The sequence below is a fragment of the Setaria italica genome, chromosome VII, assembly GCF_000263155.2.
Source record: "Setaria italica strain Yugu1 chromosome VII, Setaria_italica_v2.0, whole genome shotgun sequence".
Taxonomy (NCBI): domain Eukaryota; kingdom Viridiplantae; phylum Streptophyta; class Magnoliopsida; order Poales; family Poaceae; genus Setaria; species Setaria italica.
The window spans coordinates 23,406,079-23,428,209 of NC_028456.1; the positions used below are offsets into that span (position 1 = coordinate 23,406,079).

General features: G+C 44.1%; 3 protein-coding genes across 4 annotated transcripts; 1 reads left to right on the plus strand and 2 right to left on the minus strand.

The window, feature by feature from the left end:
* Window positions 1–9,580: 9,580 nt before the first annotated feature.
* Window positions 9,581–11,472, plus strand: LOC101754822. Its single transcript, XM_004978037.2, has 2 exons — window positions 9,581–10,539; window positions 10,705–11,472. Exons 1-2 carry the CDS (start codon window positions 9,629–9,631, stop codon window positions 11,318–11,320), a joined length of 1,527 nt encoding a protein of 508 aa, XP_004978094.1. The 5' UTR covers window positions 9,581–9,628; the 3' UTR covers window positions 11,321–11,472.
* Window positions 11,473–15,276: 3,804 nt separating this feature from the next.
* Window positions 15,277–18,304, minus strand: LOC101776685 (uncharacterized protein ycf20). Of its 2 annotated transcripts, XM_004975967.4 has the most exons (3): window positions 17,703–18,304; window positions 17,538–17,613; window positions 15,277–16,238 (listed from the first exon to the last, which is right to left on the minus strand). In XM_004975967.4, the coding sequence occupies exons 2-3, from the start codon at window positions 17,564–17,566 to the stop codon at window positions 15,758–15,760; spliced, it is 510 nt and encodes a 169-aa protein (XP_004976024.1). In that variant the 5' UTR covers window positions 17,567–17,613; window positions 17,703–18,304; the 3' UTR covers window positions 15,277–15,757. The 2 variants fall into 2 exon arrangements, with proteins under 2 accessions (XP_004976024.1, XP_004976025.1); XM_004975968.4 differs by lacking the exon at window positions 17,538–17,613 and having other exon boundaries at window positions 17,703–18,300.
* Window positions 18,305–19,502: 1,198 nt separating this feature from the next.
* On the minus strand, window positions 19,503–22,112 carry LOC101755633 (beta-sesquiphellandrene synthase). The gene is made up of 6 exons (XM_004978038.3): window positions 21,589–22,112; window positions 21,124–21,490; window positions 20,805–21,023; window positions 20,572–20,707; window positions 20,221–20,472; window positions 19,503–19,973 (listed from the first exon to the last, which is right to left on the minus strand). Exons 1-6 carry the CDS (start codon window positions 21,983–21,985, stop codon window positions 19,692–19,694), a joined length of 1,653 nt encoding a protein of 550 aa, XP_004978095.1. The 5' UTR covers window positions 21,986–22,112; the 3' UTR covers window positions 19,503–19,691.
* Window positions 22,113–22,131: the final 19 nt, after the last annotated feature.

Genomic DNA, 22,131 nt, shown 5'->3' on the forward strand with positions numbered 1-22,131 from the left:
AAGATGAAAATTGTAATTGTATTATACATAAATAATTCTATACCTATTGTTTGTATTTTGCAGGTATTCTCCTAATCCTTGTTGACCTGTATGGAGATGTTTGCTTATTGTTCTTGTTGTCTTCGCTTACTTCTTTTACACCAGTTTCATGCTTGCTCTGCAAATTTTCAAATTATCGTTATTAATGCTAAAGATTAGTAAAGGTCAGACCACAGATGCGAATTGAATTACCTCTTCATCTGATACTTTCATCTTCATCTCCTTTGAGTCGCCTTCTTGATTTCTCCTTTTAAATTTCTGGATACTTTGTGTCTTACTGTCTCCATCAAACTCATTTGGTTCCTTCTCCTGCAAAAACTTTAAAAATAGTATTATATATCCGGTAACACTATGAACTATGATCTGATTTCTTCTTAGAGTATTTGTTCATCAACAGATGCGAATTGAATTACCTCTTCATCTGATATTTTCATCTTCATCTCCTTTGAATTGCCTTCTTGTTTTCTCCTTTTAAATTTCTGGGTTCTTTGTGTGTTACTGTCTCCATCAAACTCATTTGGTTCCTGCTCCTACAAAAATTTTAAAATAGTATTATATATCAGGTAACACTATGTAGTATAATCCGATTTCTTCTTAGAGTTTCTGTTCATTTGTGCAGTAAAATTCCTATTATCATAATGTCATCATGTTTTTGCATAATTTGCAAATATTGTTACACATACAGAAAAGGTTTTTTTTGAGGTAAACGTATAATAAATTTTTATGTCCATACCTCCTCATGGTTATGCCGTTCATTTTCTTCATCTGAATCTTCTATTTTACATATTCTCTTCCTTGCATTCGGTCTCTTAGCTTCCATGCATTCTTCATCTGAGTCTAGTACTGTAATTACATTTCTTTTTTTGTATTTCTTCCTTTGGAGGGTCTTCTTGTACTCACTGGCAGTAAAATTATCTTCGTTGTGACCCTTTAGCTCCCAGTCATTGGTGTGTCCTTCCTACCAAAATAAAAACCTTATCCAGTATTGAAGACCTAATTAACAAAATAGGAAAGATGAACCAATACCTGTGTAGTTGGAATTTTTTTCTTCATAACTTTTTTGCCTTTTCTTCCTTCTCGGTTAACTTTCTTTGGATTTGTTTTTATTCCTTTGCTTGAACCTTGGATATCACTAATAACCATCTTTGAGTTGTTGCCATCTTCTTCCTAAGATTGCATAAATTATTTAAGTGCTAAGGAAGTATTTACCCAAATACAAAAATGACATTTCTGTTTGTTGAAATACCGTTGTAGTAGAAGTGTTTGTCTGCATTACAACTTTTTTGCTTTTCCTTTTCAGCCGAACACCTTTCTTCAGATGTTTTTTTGACCTTTTGGATGAACTAAGGTTTTCATCTCCAATGACATCTGAATTGCTGATATATTCATCCTAAAAAAGAACTTGTCAAGTGTTAAAAAAATATTTAATAAAAATATAAGAGAATACTTTTGTTTATGAAGTACCTTTTTTTCTAAGTTTTGTACGGATATTTTTCTATGCTTGCGTTTTTTCTTGTCACTTCTTCTGGCATCTTCTTTTTCCTAAAAATTGTGAATTATCACATAGAAGAGTATATTAATATAGCCTAAGAATTGAACATATATCATTTTTTAATTTAATTGCAGTAGAGCACTTTCTAATGCATACTGATCAGATTAGATATTGCACTATCCGCTATTCCTTTAAAGCTTAGTCAGCCTGCAATTTTGCATGAATAATATTTTTTTGCATGTACTGTAAATAGAATGAACAATGAGAGGGAAGTGAGTATACTTTTCTAGCCAATCTTTCTCCAGTCCTTATGGCTTTTTGTACGAATGTTACTTTCTTGGTAAAAGAGTCATCAGTGTCTACCTCTTCATTCTCGGTAGTTATGGTGTAGCATTTGTCTGAGTTGTCTTCTACTTCCTACAAATAATCAAAAAGAAAATAAATGTAGGTTAGAATTTGTTTCATTGATATAGTAAAATTATTAAATATTAAGGATTCTAAAGAAAAAAGTGCAATAAAAACTTAATAATAAAGTGTTACCTTTTTTACACTTTCCATTCCAATTCTTGAACTACTCTTTTCTTTTAGAAAAAATATCTTTGAAACAGTATAATCTGGTCTAAAACTTGTCAAGTTGTACTCGGTCAATCTGAATTGAAAAATTAATGTTTGACCACATATTTTTTGAATTGATTCTGGTACCTCCTTACTATCATGATCAGCTGAGCTGATCATCGAATCTGCTGATTCATTAATTATCATTTCTGCTTCCTTGTCAAAAAGTACACAAGATGCACTTGTAGTCGGATCACTTATTTGAAGCTTAATTTTGAATCTGCAAACATTATTCTCCTATGAGAAATAAAAGTATTATAATGAGATTGTAAACTACTAAATAATTTACCGTGCTTTAGGTTCGGCTCTCTTGTCACATTTATTGCAATAATAGTGATCAAACTTCTTTTCAAGTTGCTTCTTACAATCGCCTCTACTACATGAGATGTAGTACCAACCATATGTTGCATTAATTTCATTTATTGTTGCTTCAACAGTAAATACCTTATCCTGAAAGTAGGAACAATACCATCATTATGTATGTAAGTCTTTAAATAGTATAGTGTGTAATGAACATACTAATCCATACGTGATTTGATGCTTCAAATAATATCAAATTTAATTCTTCTAAAGTTCTTCTGTTGTACTGCATTTGGTCTTGCAATGTCCCTTTTAGATGGTCCTCAATATGAATCTCTTTGACAATATTATCAATTGAACTAACATTTTTTATCATACAAAAGAATGTATCATGTTAGAGTGCATGCAACATAGATTAAAATAGAAAAATAATAACTAATTTTTCTCACCTGTCATGTGCATCCTTAGTTTCAGGAATAGGTAGATCTACATAAACTTTTGTTGCATTGGTTGACGATAGAGAATACCCTGAGAAAATATCAATTATTTATTTTCCTAGGAGGTTAGTTTGTTGAATAATTAATATTGGATAACTCATATTGAATAAAGACTTACTTCCAAATTTCCTCACAGTTGTAGATGTTATTGCGATGACATGGGATTTTGTCTCATCATCAACTTCCTCAACTTTGTCTCCCCAAAATCTAACTTTAACTTCATGATCACTACAAATTTAAAAGTGCATAATAATAAATATTTTAAATATCTAATCATGAAATTAATTATTTGTAGGGCACTATAGAAGATATTTTCTAGTTCAACAGAAGTTCTATAACATGCATGTAAACGTTGAAAGTTTCGTAGTTGTTTACTACAAAAGAAAAGAGAATTACTCCATCAGAAGCACAATATCACGGATTTTGGTAAATCCAAAGTTTGTCCTTGTTTCTTCTATCGGTCCAATGTGTGCTGCGACACCTATAACATCTATGAAACATAAATATGAATTATTATTAGATGGCTGTCGAATGAGTGGAAGTGTAAAAATTGAAAAGCCAGTAATGGTTTACCTGATAGGTACATGTCCACATTTATTCTTGCTGAAAGCATATCCGTGCTCATAAAATTGAAACTATACTTTGGAATGTCTTCAGTATCTTTGACCGTTTTTAGTGTAGTTGTGGGCAAGAAGTTGACTATTCTGTCATTTACCACTGGCCGATACTTCTGGGCTGCTGGTGTGATTCTGACATTTGCAATTGTGTACACATTGCCTTCTTCAATCAATGGTTTGAACTTATCCATATAGGCCTTATTGATAACACCGTGCATCATGGTTCCCTAATTTTGCATCATCAATAATAATTTGTAAACAAAAAAATATACCAAAAATTGCAATCAAAGTGAACATCTATCATACCTCTTGATCAATAAGGATCATGTCAAGACTTAATTGTTCGCCACTACTGAGTAAGGTTGCATTCCACAATCTGGTTACCCTTGCCTTGATGTTCCACAATTCCTTTCCCGGTCTAATTTCAGATAAAGTTTTGCTCACCATTGCAACTTGTTGAACTGCATAAGCAAAAGATGGTGATGGATTCAATTAGACTATTTTTCTATATAAAAGACATTATCTACAAACATGGAATTCAGTTACCTGCTGTACTACTACAACTGGATCTATGTATTGTTGGTTATTACCGAGTGCCAGATACTAACAGCTTAATTTGCGGGTTGGTGGCAAACTGCAATCTCTGGAATGTCGTTGTAAATATCTGCATGTGTTCGACAGTAGCAACTCAAGATTGTTATTATTCCATAAAAAATATAAATGATTGTCGTGATTGGCCATACTTAAATCTATTATTTTAATTTCGATACAAAGATGCGATAGGAATAACAGTTTGAGAACAATGGTGAGAAGCAAGTCATCTATACCACGTATGCAGGAGGCCATACAATAACAAATTATTTAATAGTACTAATATATTCCATGAAAAGTTAATCTAATTATAGAAGGGGAACCAAACAATCTGCAAGCTTGCATGCGACCGTGCGCAATGTTACTCCTCAATGAAAATAAACTCATATCTGCCTTTGAGAACAACTGTGAGAAGCAAGTCATCTATACCACGCGTGCAACAGGCCAGACAATAAACAAATGATTTAATAGTAGTAATATATGCTATGAAAAATTAATCTAATTGAAGAAGGGAAATCAAACAATCTGCAAGCTTGCATGCGACCGCGCGCACGATGAAAACAAACCCATCTCGCCTATAACTCTATTCTCATTATATTGATTATTTTCCTCTCCTATGACCACGGAGAAAGACATACAGAGAGATAAAGAGATTACAGTACTGGTAGATTGGTTAGGGCATTCATCTATGGAGATTATTCTATAGTAGGATGATTTAGAGAGATATTGGTACCTTTGGTTGATGGTCGTCTTCCTATGAGAAAAGACAAAAGACAAACTGAACCCCGTTGGAGCTCAGCGTTCTCGCAAGCTTGGTGCCTGTTGGATGGATCGGGAGAGAGAATCGCCTGCTTCTGAGCGCCGGACTCTGAATTTCCTGTATATATAATGGCCATGCAAACTAAGCTCCGGACTCTGAATCACCATTAAGGTCTAAAAATATTCTGACATTCACGTGGACATTTTAATCATGTGCGGCTAAGAGATAGATTCATTGATGTACGTAAAAGATATATTCTTGCTAACAGCTAGATTCATTGATGTATATCTCACGTTCACCTCATATTTCACGTCCGACAATTAAGTCAAATTACATGGAGATAAAGATTAGGGGGTTGCTTTAGTTTATTTTATATAATGGCATAGGTGGGTAATTTATATATAGATTTAGAGGGTTACTTTAGGTTGTTTTCATAATGGCATTGGTGGGTAATTTTTTTGAAAACATAATAGATCCAATGGCTATGGTGATTTAAATCTATATATCGATGGTCGGATGTTTTGCTTTTTTGTGAGAATTTCTAGGATTTCTCTTTTTTTTTAGAGTGTCCACCTAGGAATCCTAGGTGGCTTCACCTGGAGGCTTCAAAAGGAGCCTCCAATTAGTAATAGTAAGATTGCTTCAGCTGATGATCACAGTAAAGATTCCAAACTGTATCTTTACTTCCTCTGTTTTTTTTAAATTGTAAGTTATTCTAATTTTTTTCAAAGTTAAAGCATTTTAAGTTTGACTAAATTTATACGATTAAATACTAACATTTATGGTAACAGATAACAAATAAGTACTATTAAATTTTTCATTAATTATATTTTCATAGTATATCTATTCGGTGCAATAAATCTTTGTAATCCTCTCTATGATCAAATATAAAATGATTTCACTAAAAAAAAATTGAAATGATCTACGATCATTAGTCAAGTGCTCGTACAAACAATTGGCGGCAAAGCGTATCACTCCTTAGTCCTGACTTTTCTCTCGCAGCAGCCTGCTTTAATTGCTTGCACAGCAAGGCGCACGTCGTCCGCTGCAGCTGCTGGGCTGCTGCCGCGCGTGTAGCTTCACGACCAAGGCCATGCGACGGAGGTCAAACCCTGCGAATTGACACGACGGAGGATTATTCTGATCTCTCCTGATCGTCGTACTGATGCATGCAATGATGCGATGTCTAGAAGGTCAAACGTAGCTACGGGTGATTGGGAATTTGGAATTGAATAGTGCCGTGGCTCCTAGAAGGTCCGCGCAAGGACGTACGTAGGAGTACGCGCGGCCTGAAGGCGACGCCGTACTGCGGGGCGGCTGACCTGAATTTATTTTTGATATAATCTGGCCGGTTATTAGTTTGTACCAGCTGACCCTGACCAAAATTTTTAATCCCAAAACACTCGGTCTCTCGTCGTTAGCGGCTTAGCGCTAGTTGTGGCACAATGCGTCAGCGAGTCAAGCCAAAGCCACTGGGCTCTCCTTTTTTCCCCCCTCTCTTATGGAAGACCTTCTGGATTGGCACAGATTTGATGTCATTGCTTTCGTCATCATCTCCTGCCGGACAGTTCAGTACAGCGCTCTGCGCCGCAACTTCGATTACTCGTCGTTGCCACCCTTGCCACACGCACGAAGTCCTTAATAATCAGCAAAGGAGAGAATGGCTACCAATCTACCAATAAAGTCCTTATGTGAAGATTGGCGCAACGCAGCCAGCGATCAGTGCCCGCTCATTCAGAAACCAGAACCCGAACGGCTACTTGTCCGCAAGCCCCTGGTCCACGCATGACCTGTCGATTTCATCACGAGAAAACCAGGCAAGATCACAAGAGGGCTGGCCGCATGGTATATGCCAAAGCTGGCCATGGACATCGATCTCCGCATCTCACTCTGCTACTGGCCTAGTGGCCTGCTCGGCTGCTCCTGCGAAATGCACTCGATCTCGGATTTTAGACGGATTTGGGTTGCGCATGTAATGCCTGCTGACTGCTGTGTCAGTGGAGGCTGAGCTAGCTAGCACGCTCTTGCCTGTTCCTTCCCTGAACCCCTTCTCATCAGTCACTGGTCAGTCTGGTTCTTCGTCGCGCGCCTTTAATTTGCTGACCAGTGACTGATGCCTAAGATACGGCCACGCTAATCCTAATCACGCCACATTTCCTTGAGAGATGTTTGGTTTACTGCCAGTTACCACACCTTCTTAATTAGCTTCCGACTCCATGTGCATCAGATATGTTTTCATGACCTACTTCTTCACACTAGTGAATTGTGACGCTCATTATGTAGTATTTTTTTTAATGTTGGGACGCCACAACCTTACTAAAAATATGACGATGTTAGACATCAGCTAGATTGGCCTAGCTTTTAGCTTACACTCTTACTTTAGAATGATGTCATAGATAAGTAGCGGCATTACAAAGATTCATCGTCATCGATCGACTTTACTTCCTGTATGCATCAGGTTAACTGGGATCATTTGATTATTCATGGGAGCGTGTAAACTTCACACCACAGACTTTGTAACGGAAAGAGATAGACGATCTTTGGACTTTGGATTAGGATGGTAGGTGAAGAAGGTGAGGGACCATAGTGTCGGCTTTCGTCTAACTTTAGGCAATGGGAGGTCTTTTGGGTCTTGAAAACTTGGTTCGATGTGACTCCGATGACGAAGACCCACTTTGACAAGAAGGGCAAAGTTAAAGGTAGCTCGGATCGCCGTCGCGGCCCTGTTTACGTGATCAAATCTTTCCTCCAAGATTTAAAGAGCAAAGTCTCCAGCATGCCTTTTGATCGACACTCGCGTTGTCGCATCGGCATCGACAGTTTGCGAGCCACAGCACTCATGATGTCGTCCACTTAGGATTTAGGAAAGTAACAACTAAGGTGTTTTGGCTTCGTTCCAACACTCGCAAAATTAACAGCAGAGGTTAATAAGACGCATGCATTTCACCCTCCTCTGAGCTAAGTAAGGTGAGGAGTCTTGGGCATCGTGTCTCTCGCACATTGCGTGTGTAGTAGCTAGGAGTCTAGCAGTGTCAATTGTCATCAAAGTCTTGAAAAAGAACCTAGCTGCCAGCGAAAGCGCGCAATAGAAAATGTTCCAAGCTTTGCACCAAAAGGGGTCATGAACCGGCCACACGTTCCACGGCCTTCACGCTACACACGCAGCCTAGCTCTCGCGCTCCGGCATCGGTAGGCGGTAGCTGGTGTTGACGTCTTTGCAGGCTTTCAGCTGCTATGTTCTTGAGCCTCGATTGCCCCTAGAGATCGCGTTGCGCCCTGAAATTCTCAAGCGTTACTGACGAGAACTACGCAGAAGCAAAAGAACTAATTAGTACAGAAGAATAGAAGCTGATATGAAAATTGAACATCCCTATTACAGTATCCAGTACGAATACCTTAGAAGGTGCCGTCGACGCCGAGATAAAAAAAAAATTCAGAGTTCGAATGGCTTTGTCTGCCCCGGACCTGGAACGGAAGAAAGCACACTGCGCAAAGGTTGCACACTGGCCTGGCCTCCACATTTGGCTTTGAACTTGCCTCCAGGACAGGTCCTGGGGAAGGGACAAACAGAAGTAGATGGGACACGCGAAACGTAATGCGCGCTGCTCTGCCGGAGCACTCGCGCCTGAATGAGTCATGCTTGCAGCCTGGAATATTCACGGTGGTGCGCCCATGCCCGTATCAGTGCTGGCAAGCTTTGGTGCGGTGATGCACTTTGGAGTTTGGATCAAGTATGTAATCCCGGCTTTGCTTATTGGTGCTCGCACATTTCCGTCGCATTTTCGTTTGGATTTGTTCGTTTTCGTAATCATCACATGCTTTTTTCTGTTCGGGAAATAAAAAGTTCATTTCTAAGGGCTGCCAAAATCTAGTGCTAGCTGGGCCCAAAACACTCCAGTGGGCCGTGGATGATGATGATGCATTGATGATCTCGTACGACCGAGCCAACGGGCCACAAATGGCCATGAATTTGCCTCTGATAATCTCCAGGAAATGCGAATCCGATCGTATTCGTCTCTTCCTCACTCTAATTAAGAGTCTAATCTACTGATCCATGGGCCCATCTCTCCAGACTCCACAGGAGTGGATCTGTCACCGACCACAGGGCTCTGGTGAGCTGGGCATTGATCGAGCTAGTGGCAGCGGATGGTGAAGTGCATGATCGGAAAATAAAAAGCAAGGAGTATTAGCACAGACAACTTGGCGGCCAAGACGCCAGGTACATTTGTGGTACGTACAAGAAGCTGACTTCCGTCGTTCGTTCCTTTGCAAACCACGTCGCACGCTCCCATGCGTGTTGCTTGGCAGCCAAGGCTGCGTCTGCGTGGAGGCCAAACCGTGTGATTCTAATTAGTTTTTGTTTCGTGATTGTCATACCTGATTGAATGTTAATTGTGATACTGCTACTGCGGCATCGTATCTGGAAGCAAGATCCGGCATGATGCTCGCTAACCATTTTTTAATCTAGTCAGATAGGGAATAGTTGACTCTCTAATTATGTGCTGGTGTGATAAAACATTTTTAAATTTGTGCCTCTTTACTTGACCAAGGAAGCCCACGGACCACGGCCGGCCTTGAATTTGATCTCGATCTCGAGGCAACGCGCGATCCCCCGTCGATTATTTAGCTGCAGGCTCCGCCGCCCGCTCGCCAAAGCCGAAAACAAGCACGAGCCTCGCCGTCGCCCGTCGCGTCGACCACATCGATCCACCCGTCCATGGAGACGGAAGCCGTGGCGCTACCGGAGGACGCCCTCGCCGGCGTCTTCCGCCGCTTGCCGCCGCTCCTCCCGCACCAGCTCCCGCGCTCGGTCCGCGGCATCTTCATCAACTACATCGACCACGGCCGCCCGCACCTCTTCGCCCGCCCTTCCAGTTCCACGGCGTCGCCTCCGGCGACGAGCCCGGAGATCGACGGCCTGCTCAGCTTCATGCCGAACGACCCCGGGACGGACTGGTGGTCGGTCATGGACCACTGCGACGGCCTCCTCCTCTGCAGCGTGGAGCGGGAGCGCCGGCTCTGCGTCTGCAACCCGGCGACGCAGCGTTGGGCGCTGCTTCCTCCGCCACGCGCGGAGGCTATCACTATCAGCCGCTACGCCGGCGCGTGCCTCGCGTTTGATCCGGCGGTCTCGCCTCACCACGAGGTGGTCTTGCTCCCCGACGTGCCGAGGAAGCCGATGCGTCCGGATAGCTGGAAGGTGCAGAAGAAGCGGCCGCGGCGCCGACAGCAAGAGATACACGAGCCGTTCTGCCTGGACTCGTTGTTCGCGTCGCTGGATGGCACGACGTTAGTTGCTGAGGATACGACGCATGGAGAGGAATTTCAAAGGGGATCTCCGCCGCCGCAAGTGTCACCTGATCTATCCATGGATGAGGAGGACAGGGAGCCTGATGACCCATGTCGGTTGATGGAATGGCCGCCGTCGCCATTCCGGCTGGATGTGTTCTCATCAAGAACAGGGCAGTGGGAGGACAGGTCCTTTGTCCGGGAAGGCGAGTCGGTTGGGACGGTCGAGGACATGCGGTTGGATGTATCGAAACGGATGGGGTCGACAACACGCCGGCGTTGTGCTGTGTTCCGGCAGAGAGTGCTCTACGTGCATTACCATCGTGCTTTCATTATGAGGTACGTCTATGCAGAATCCAACGCCACACAAGTACCTTACTCTGTTACTTATACTACCTCCTAATTTTGATTCCTCTGTTACTTATACTACCTCCTAATTTTGATTCTTTTTCATGTGCAAGTAAACTAATTATAGCTTATACATTCGAAATGTGTTTTTTACAGATTAGCATTGTCAGATGGTAAGTACCGACTAATAAAAACACCAACAGATGCTGACAATGTGAAGCCATATCTAGGGAGATTAGCAAAGGAGGTGTGCTTCGGAATTGTTCGTGAGGGTCACTTGCGGGTTTGGGTCCTCATCGAATCAGGTGAGAAGGCAGAGTGGGTCTTGAGGTATCAAGATGATCTTCGCCACTGTGCCCACCATTCAAGATCACTCTATAGAAGTGGCACACTGATGGCTGGACCTTGGACAGTCATAGAAGAAAATAATGTCAATGTGCGCGGCAGTGATGACAAGGCTGAAACTCTGACAAAAGAAAATTTGGAGTGGGACTCTGACAACGATGATATCTTGTCAGTTGACGTCAGAAGTGAGGAATCCTACTGGGGCATCTCCTTTGACATTCTTGGATTCCATCCGTACAAGAAAGTTGTCTATTTGACTGAGCCCTTCGGAGTATTGGCCTATCATTTGAATACATCAAACGTTCAATACCTGGGCAACTCACGTCCAAAATGCTATTACCGCAATTATTCGAATGGTATTTATGAATCATTTGTGTACACTCCATGTGTGATCAGGGAGCTTCAAGAAGACAATATATCCTGGTAGTTCAGTTGTCAGTACCGGGGGTCACTACAACGAAGGCAGTTGAACTCTACCGTACCGTGTGATGGTGTCTGTCGTCATTTTCATGTACCCCACCGTTACGTGATTAATTTTCGATTGATCACGAAAATAAAGCATTTGTTTGCCCATTCTAATCCCTGCCTCAGAATTTTCTTTAAAAAATTTGTCTCCTATAGCTATGACAGTATCCAATTATTTAGTGGAAAATTAATCTTTTTAGGGGGGCCTGACCTAGTTTATCCTGGTCAATTAGTTTGATCGAGCCCACGCAACAGGCGGCAGGTGGCCACGAGTTTGCACTCTGATCCTGGGAATGCGCATCTGATCGATCACTCAGGTTGTGTTTGGTTGCCTGGCTAAGTCCCTGACCAGGCTAATCTAATGTAGCTTGTGATTGTTTGGTTGCCTGTCCAGAGTACATAGCCAGGCCAGCGCAATGCAAAAAAGCATCTAAACCAGGCTACACTAGTACGCCCGAATAGCTGAGCCAGGCTAGATCTTAATCAGACTAGATCTAAGCCATGTAACCAAAACACGTACTCATTCACTCGTACGCGCACCCGCACGCGCCGCCGCCCGCTTGTCAAAACCTAAGCTAATAAAGCGCTTGCCTCGCCGCCGCATTGCTAGCTTCCATTCCATCCATGGAGACGGAACTGATGGCGATACCGGACGACGCACTCGCCGACGCCCTCCGCCGCCTGCCGGCGGAGAGCCTCGCCGCGGCACGGTGCGTGTGCAAGGCGTGGCGCGGCGCTGTCGACGACCGCGGGCTGCTGCTCCCGCATCTCCTCCCGCACTCGGTCCGCGGCATCTTCATCAACTACATCGAGCACAAGCGCCCGCACCTCTTCGCCCACCCCTCCCCGACGTCACCACCGGCGAGGCCCAAAATCGACGCCATGCTCAGCTTCCTTCCCAACGACACCAAGGACGCGTGGTCGGTGATGGACCACTGCGACGGTCTCCTCCTCTGCGACATCAATCGGGGGCGCCAGCTCTGCGTCTGCAACCCCGCGACGCAGCGGTGGACGCTGCTTCCCCCGCGCGGCGCGGAGGGCCTTCTCGGCTGCGCCGGCGAGCACCTCGTGTTTGATGCGGCCGTGTCGCCGCACTACGAGGTGGTCTTGATCCCCGCCCTGCCGCAGGAGCCGGTGCGCAAGAAGCAACGGCGTGAGCTGCCGTGGCACCAAGAGGTACGCGTGCCAGCGTCATTCGAGGTGGAATGGACAGTGCCGCCGCTGCCGCCGCGGCCACCTTCTGTGCGGACACCGGATGAGGACAAGGAGGCCGACGACGACCCGTATCGCTTGATGGAGTGGCCACCGACGCCATGGCAGGTGAGCGTGTTCTCGTCGAGGACGGGGCAGTGGGAGGATAGATCCTTTGTCCGGGAAGGCGAGCCGGCTGGAACGGTAAAAGACACGCGGTAGGAACTACGGAGGTGTGGTCGATGCGGCGGCGCTGCGCGGTGTACCGGCAGGGAGCACTTTATGTGCACTGTCAAGGTTCCTTCATTATGAGGTAAGAATGACTTCTATGAAGACCATGATGTTTTTTTTTTGGCGAGTAAAGTCCATGATCTTAAACACCTCCAATTTGATCCTTTTGTTTTCTTTTACACACATGGCAGCTTAGCTAGTTTACTGTCAGCAAAATACATGATGGTTTTATTATGTTATATGCTTCGTGCATCACCTTTACTAGTCTAATTTTGATGTTTCAGAATAATATTTTATTGTACATATTATTTTTGGTAAAGTGTTCGGAGTTCGATGTGGTACTGAATAAAAATTATGCAGATGAACATGCAATTGATATGGATGGTATACATAAAAAATAACGTGCTAATTCCTTATTCGTTTTACATAAATTAAGGCCTTGTCTCTTGTTATGTTTCAGTCACCATGCACCATCCACTCAAGTGCTAGAGTTTTAGTGATTGTTTTGTGTTCATGTTTCATGATCAAATTTAGATTGTTTAAATTATTTAAGTACTGCCATTGGTGAATGGACATATTAATAGTTCTTCAAAAATAAATGCTCACTTGCAGCAACAACAAACATTGCGAATGTAAAACCATGCCTAGGGAGATCAGGTAAGGATGTGTGCTTCGGAATAGTTGACGGCGCCCAACTACGTGTTTGGATTCTCCGAGAATCATGTGAAAAGATGGTGTGGAACTTGAGGTATCAAGGTAATCTTAGCTTCTATATCCACTATTTAGGATCACTCTATGACAATAATAATAGCCCTATTCGCGGACCTTGGATCGTAGAAGAAGATAATGTTAGTGTCCATGGCAATTATGGGGACAAATGACAAACCTATACAAATTGAGGGTTTTGAATGGGACTCAGACGACGACGATGTTGTTTCGGTTGATAGTATTGGAGAGGAAGAGGAAGTCTTTTGGGGAGACTTTTCACACATTCTTGGCTTCCATCCATACAAGGAAGTTGCCTTCTTGGCTGAACCATTGGGAGCAGTGGCCTATCATATGAACACATCAAAAGCTCAGTATCTAGGAAACTCACGCCCAGATTGTTACTTCCACAACAGTTCAAATGGTATATATGAGTCATTTGTGTATACTCCTTGTACAATTGGGGAGCTTCAAGAAGGCAACGTTGTCAGAAGCTCTCCCAGAAGATTGTTATCGGGTATCTATGGAGAAGGCAGTTGAACAATAGCAAATTATGATGATGTGCTCATGTTTGAGCTTGGCTCGTTCTCTAGTTATTTTTCAAGCATTTGTCACTTCGTTTTGTTATGAGTCATATGCCCGTACTTTAAAACAATATAATTTTCCTTTTATTCGTGCGTTTGGGCTATCCTTGTAATTGTAATAAAAACAAAATTAGTGCACAATTTAATTTACTTTTAGAACTGGGTCTGCCCGTAGCATGACTTGTCATAATTTTTTTCCCTGGATCCAGAACGATTATCTAGTCATCAAAAAGCAATGACTTTTACCCTGAATGAGACCACCGTGTTAGCATCGCTTAACCTCTTACTAGTTAATAAGTTGAAGCTGATTTTACTGATAGGCAGGAGTTCAACACCTTCGCTTCGTGTGGATGCACGCAGCACCAAGTGGGAAAGAGCTGTCACCAAGTGTGCAAGCTTCGAGTTTGACTGATGGAGCCTACTTTGCTGCTGGCATCAGCGGAAGCACCGCCATGACTTGAGGTGGTATTCCGAGCAGAATGGCCGTCCCCGGAGCGGCTGCTCGCCCGCCTCCGCGAGGACGCCGCGCTTTGGCGACTGGCACTACCGGCCCGATCCGTCAAGCCGATGCCGCCGTAACCACGTCTTGGTGCTCTGTTCTCTGCCTCTCTCCAACATGTAATCAAACCAGCGAAGAACTGCATGAACCAACAGCACACCAACCTTCATGACAGAGCTTTGGGCCCCGTCAATCTAATGGTTTCTGGGGATCTCTGGGCATCTGTGCCTCCGGCAAACTGGGGTTATCAGATATGGTCATCTAGGATGCTTATGTAGTTATGTTCAGAGAGCTGGTTACTTTCCTCTTCAGAACAAGTCTGAAAAGATTGTCAGGTGACAGTGTGTGCCAGCAAATACTTTGTGAATGACACGGTGGTATTGCACTGGGATGCAAAGGGAATAGTTCAAAGAAATTCAAAACTTGGAGCAGCTACACAACAGATACATTGATGAATCGAAATGATTTCTGGTATGTAGTTACTATATTTCTTCAATGGCCTAGAGTGGAATAACTAGTTGCTTGAGCCATGAGAATATGGTATGATTACACTCGGAATAATACAGGTCCTGCATCATGCTTTGTTCATTTTATTAGCACGATTTCCCCATCATCCATTGAAAGCCAAATCATGGCCACGAGCTTTCGCAATGGAGCTGTTAGTTAAGGCTCCCAATGAACGGATTTGGAGGATCAAAACTGGTAAAGTTGGCAAGGAACTAACTGTGCAGTAGCAAAGGCAAGTAGAATTTACTATACAGACCAGGAGAAATTTCTACGTCTATGAACAAACCATAGTCACATAAATTGCCAATGAGCAGTCCAGACACACTGATGCCACTGAAGGCCTTTATAAATTTGTGCAACAGGAATACAGGATTAACACTCAACAGCCTGCAATTCAATAGTAGTTTCAAAGCCTATCGGTTCAGTCTTCACTTAAATTAGCTTGCAGTATGCAAATTTTGAACACCTGAGATATGAATTCCATGTGTCATTTGGTACCAGCAGTCCAGCAGTTCCGACAAGACTACCAGCAGTGGGGTCAATCTTCACATAGGAGAATAGAACCAAGGAAGAAAACTAAAGGTCCCTGCAATTTAAATCCATAACATATATGCCATACATCTGCCATGTGTGCGGTGATCAAGAGCGCGGGAAGAAGCAGCCAAGCAGGAGGTAATGCAGTTCAGCTAGCAAGCTTGAAGGCATCGATAAATAGGCCATATGTGAAACCCATCTTGAAATTGTTGAGGAGTGCAATGGGAAAAGTAACTTTAGGCCGGCTGTAATAGAACTTAGTCACATACTCCGCCAGCAGGACGCAAACAACTGCGGCTATAACATCATTCACACCCAATGCACCAAAAGACAGAGAGATTGTCTGTGCGACATAAAAGCCACCCAGCAGAGAGATGCCACCAAAAAGGGTTCTTCTTGATCGGCTTCTGAAATAGTTCCTTGACAGTTCTGGGATGATTCGGATGATGTCAACAAGCCTTCGACGCCCATCATTTCCTTGCACAGCACGGATTCTGAGATATTTATAAGAGGATCTCCGTGGGAAGTTCCTATAGCTCTGCGATAAAAACCTTGGCTCTGCATATAGCCCATAGCTAGGAAGACCAATGGAAATAGAATTTGAAACACCTGTCATTGAGATGTTTGCACTGCATAGACACAAAGTTTTTTCATCAAATAAACAGCCAAAATAGATGATGCTATGCATATATAGCAACGCTTTCCAGAACACAGATACAAGTGGGAAAGGAAATCATTCAGGCTAAAAAAAGATGGCATGCACAAGTAATATAGATGGATCAGAATGACTGGCTGATTACAGGTGCTATTTTTGGTTGTGCATTGCTCCAATGATATAGATATACAGTGTGCTTAATGATACTACTACCACATACCACTCTATCAAGCTATTTCCAATAGCTGATAATGCTAGCCCTGACGAGGTGCATTATAGAAATTCTTAAATCCTAGTTTACAGTCATTACACACATCAAGAATAATGGGAGTAACCACTCAAAAAAAGAATAATGGGAGTAACAGATTATTAGTCAACAGAAGAATGTAGTAGTTCACATCACATAATTATACTCACAATGTAAACTAGCTCTTAGGTTCCACGTGTATTGCTTCCACAATAAACTAAACCTAAACTGCAATCTGGACTGTGAACAGCATACAATATTCTGAGGAGAAAAAACAAGGCACTATCTTTCCATACGGATACGGTGAGTTAGCATGCAAGATCAACTCCAACAGCGACCGTCACAATTCACGAATATGGAAGAAAAAAACAGTAATACACTAACAAATTCACCAGTAAAGTGTCTAAGGTAAAATACAGAGCAAGCTTAAAAAATTAACAAAAACTGAATCCTGAAGGTCACATCTCCAGCATCTGACCATATCACTAAGAAATAACAAAATAGAAAATACGGCAACATTTTTATTTGAATAACACAGACTTTGGCTCCTATGTACCACGAAATTCTCCACTTCCATCTCAAACAATAGCATTTCTGTCGCTTTGGGACTAACACTCTAACAGGTTAAAGTTGGACAAAACTCCCTCATCAAATACCCATATTGTCTTCAAATAATTAAGTGCTTCAGAGTATTATTACATAAGGAAAGCATATTACTTTCGAGAAGCCTCTTAGTTTCATCCACATAAATAAAATGATTCTCAGAAAGGAAGAACCAGTGGCAGACTTCAATTGGGCCCTAGGGGTCAGATCTGGAAAAATGTCCACGGGTTGCACACTCCATGGCTGGCGCCAGGAAAAATTTTCTGGCACAACGCAATCACTGTACCAATTGTAACAGATCATATGTTTCACAAGTTGGAAATTAGGCTAATTGGCTTTGTTCAAACCAAAACATCAAGACCTAACATGGTAAGATTACATAATTCTTAAAGAAATTTACAGCGAAACAAGACATTCTCATACTTTCGAAGTGCTTGATTACGCTTCCACATACAAATACTTCATCTTTCTGTAGTCCAATACTCTAATTCGAAAAAATCTGCTAGCGGAATCGAGGGGAAACAATGCTAATCAGCTAATCACCAGATTTAAATACACGCCAAGGAGAGGAAGAGGGGAGGACAAAACCTCGCCGCCGTCTATTGCAGATTTTTGTTCTCGCTCTCCCGCCCTCCCCTCGCTGCCCTTCGCCGGCTCTGGCCGCTGGGCGCTGCCCGGCTGCGGCGTCTCCTCGGCTCCCGGCTGGGGATAAGCGGCAGTGCACGGACGGGAGTCCCAGGCGTCGAGCACTAGCGATAGCGAGCCACACTAGCATACTCACGCTGCATCGTGTGATGTGTACCACTGGGCCACAGCCCACGGGGGAATAGAAGGGGGGCTGGTTCGTGTATATGGGCAGCGCACGGTGGGGACGGCCGGCAGCGCTCCCACGGCTCCGAATGGCAGCAGCACCGGTGGAGACGCTGAGCGCGGATGCGAAGGGCAGCAGCGAAGATGCAGCGTGGTGAGGGCGGAGCGGGGTGTCTGCAGGGCACTAGCAGCAGCAGCAGAGTAGCGGCGTGGAGCAGCAGCAGGGGCGCAGCAGTTGCAGTTGCTGCGGATGCGGCGCAGCTACGGGAGAGGTGGGCGGCGAGGGAGCAGCGCGGTGGTGTTGGAGCCACAGAGAGGCGGAGGAGGGAGCAGTCAGCGTCTCAGCGATATTGTGCGGCGGAGGAAGAGATGAGGATTGGATTCGGTAGATAAAGGAGAGGAAAAATGATAGAAAATAAAAGGAGGGAGAAAATAGAAAAAAAAGGCGGAGGAAGGAGCAGTCAGCGATATTGTGAGGCGGAGGAAGAGATGAGGATTGGATTCGGTAGATAAAGGAGAGGAAAAATGATAGAAAATAAAAGGAGGGAGAAAATAGAAAAAAAGTGGAGAGAGAAAAATGGAAAAAATAAAATAAAAAAAAGAATGAAAGGGGACAAATTTAATTATTGCTTAATCTATAATTATTTTAACCATTTTTTTTATTTTGCATGAAATCACACTGTAAATGGATGAAATTGCACTATAAGCACATCAGATAGTTACGAGTATAATGGACATTTTACATCTTTCACCCATTCAATTAAAAGCAGAAGAATCCGTCTTACCCACCGCTTTTCCGAACAGCTTTAGTTGTACCAAAGAAACTACTTCTGAGAAGCCACATCCTAAGTTGTTTTCGGCATCTCCAGTGCTGCTTCTGAGGGCCAGTTTGGCAGGGCTCCAGCTCCAGTTTCTCCTGCGGCTCCAGCTGAAATCCTACCAAATATTTTGATAAAAAACGACTCCACTCCTAAAACACTAGAGGAGCCGAAACCATTTTATATGAAAAAACCGGAATTAAAAAAGTATCTCCTCCTGTCCAAGAGGAGCTGAACCCTGCCAAACTGATCATAAGAAGCTGCTTCTGTGCCGCATGGACGCACACGCAGTGCACGAGGTCGTATTCTCGTGTGCTGGTGGCATCGTGCGCGGCATGCACACTCGGCAACCATGAATTGTTTTCGGTGGAAAAGCAGCCCTACCAAATATGCCTTCTTTTACTCCTCGCCGCATGCCCACAGCCCGGCGATGGCGGCAGCGCACAACCACACAAGCAGAGGCGAGCGAGGGCGTAACCAAACCGTGCCTCACGTAGGCGAGCGCTGGGCGTCGAAACGTTATCAAAACAAAAACGTGCGCGTCGGTATCCGGCGTCAGCTGTCTCCGAAGCGAGGTGAAAAGGGCACGGTCATAAGACATTTAAGACCGATAACGAAACCTGTTGTACGTACGTGGGAAGAGTACTCTTCTAACTTTGATTCGTGTACAAGTTGGTCTCTTGGTACACACATGCATGTATCAGCTACTGCACATGTAAATAATCGATCAGAGGAAATAACCGCATAAACGGGAGAAAACTTCAGAGGCCAAATGCTTCTTTATTTCAGCATTATAGTAACTGTTTTGAGCTTATAACAGCATCTAATAGGAAGGCTACTCAGTTACATAATACACGCTTGTATGGTAGGAGATCCACACCTCTCGTACAGTATTTAAGGATGACCGTTGATCTCTGCATTTATTTTTGACGCTGGATCGTCAGCAGGCTCACACGAAATTCACGTACAGTGAAGTCATGACGTCCTTGAGGATGTGTGGGAGGGTGTAAGCATCTTCGCGCTTGTATACGAAATCCATTGTGCGTGCAATATTGACCACCTTTTCCAAAACTGCCGTGGGATGTTTCTGCTCGAGGCATTCTTGGACCATGTCCATCCATGCTTCTTCGACTATTTCTCTGATCTTCTTGTTTGCCTGAGACACCGTGAACCCATACTCTTTCATGCAGGTTTGAACCGTGGATGCCACGTGATCCGAAGCTTGCTCTCGCTTCAATGGGGAAAAAGGGGGTAATGAGAAAGGTACTTTCGTGAAACTATGACGATTCTTATTTTTCCTTTTAATAGTAACAAAAAAGCACACTTCCGTTGTTTTACCTGTATTAATTTTCAAAAAGTGGAAAAATTGCCAGACGTTTTGAAGTACATGAAGATATAGTATGCACTAAATATTTATATATGATTATTGAAATAAAATGTCTATAATATTAAAGTGTATATGTTGAGTGAATTCGTACCTCATGTGACACGATGTCATTCATAACGCGCCCGATGATACAGAGACCTCTAACAATTTTTGGATAAGTTCTTGTCCACCTAATTGCCTCACTCGTAGCCACATCACCCATTGAAATGAGTGCAAAAGATGCTATTTGCATACATCCACTGCTAGGCACAGAAAGCTGTAGGTGCTCTTCGACCTTGGTTGGCACATAGTGTTCGTCCCTCCATTTCACCTCGGCACGGTAGTTTTTGGCAAGGTCAATTACCTAAGTATGCAGATGGTACACAATGTTAAAACCTAATATGTGTTGAAGATTGGATATTTGGCGGCATGCACCTGTACCATTCTTGTATACGTTTTTTACCAGTTCTTTGACCAATTCAGCGTGCTTGTTGTTCTGAAATTTTAAGTCTTCCTCGATTCCATTTGTACTGCTAAGTGTATTGAGGTAGAACTCCCTCAGGTGTTCTGGGAGCTGGTCAGTGGCCTGTTCATCCCACCTGTCAATAAATTCATGCACATATTGTAAATTTCGTATGAGAGCGTACGCACGTAAATCCCAATTTATTTTCTCAAGATGATGTGAGCTAGGCCAACCTTTCCAGTGCTGCAGTGAAGACGTTGCTTTCCTCCGTGGTGCTGTAATTGTCATAGAAGTCGTCAAACAAGGACGCTAGCATAACCAGCTTCGTCAGCATTATCCTGGAGTACGAGTAATAAGGCTCGTAAAAAACTCCCGTCATCCAAAAATGCACCTCTGCCAGTCTGTCCCGGGCGAACCCTAAATCTGTCACCGACTGGAAGTTCTTCCACCACCTACGGCGCAAATCATGTATCATCAATAAGTAAATGCAATTAGCACATTAATTGCACGACATAAGTATCATCAAGTTGTTTTAACTTTTAACGTAGTTACATTGTAAGAGCCTTCAGCTCCTCGCAGTAGATAGTCTGCAAGATGTTGTAGTCCAGCTTGGCAAACTCCAGCATGGTCTCATCTCGCGCAGCCTTCTTCTCGTAAACCGAGATGAAACGCCGTGCCTCGACCCTCTCGACCCTCCTGAAACTCGGCGTCTCCAGCGTGTACCTCACCTCTTCCGCCACCTCCGGCTCCAAGCTCTTCATCAGAGACTCCAGCCTGCTCCTGGCGAAAGCGATGGCGCTGTCAAGCACCTCCTCGCGGCGGACCCTGAGGTGCGCCGCGTCGAACAGCATCAGCAAGCACTTGACGTCGTCGCCGGCTGCGAAGTTGCCTTCCTCGTCTCTAAACTTGGCAAACACATCTGCATTACATTTTTAGCGATCACTAGTTTGTTTAACATCCATAATTAATAATGTTTGTCAATCAGCATATGTGCATTTTCCTGACATTCATTCTTACCTGAGGTGACATTGAACCCGTTCTTCCTGAGCAAGTAGAACCGCAGCGAGGTGAGGTAGAGGTCGCCGCCGTCGTCGTCCTCGTCGGCATCGTGGACGACGGCGCGCAGCAGGCCGTTGATCTCCTCCCCGAAGCGGTAGTCCACCCCGATCCGCTGCAGTGCGTCGACGAGCTCCAACTTGGCGGCCAGGTCGACGGAGGCGGCGGCGGCCAGCACGGCCCGCCTCAGCTCCTCCTCCTTGGTCCGCGCCTCCTCCTTCATGGCCAGGAGCTCCGCCGGCGTGCACGGCTGGTGGCCGAGGAAGAAGTCGCCCCAGGGGCTCGGGTGGTAGGGCCGGGGCTTGTGGCGCTGCTCCTCCTGCATCGCGGTGCCCAAGCTGGAGGCGGCGGCGGCCATGGCAACACCGTACCTACGGCTTGATCGGGCAGGGGCTTGGGCTGATGGGACGACGCACGGGGAAGAAGAGAGCTTGTTGCTAGAGCTGGTGTGTGTAGCTTAGCTACTAGCAAGCAGTGGCGCTCAGCTGTCTGCTGTGTGATGGA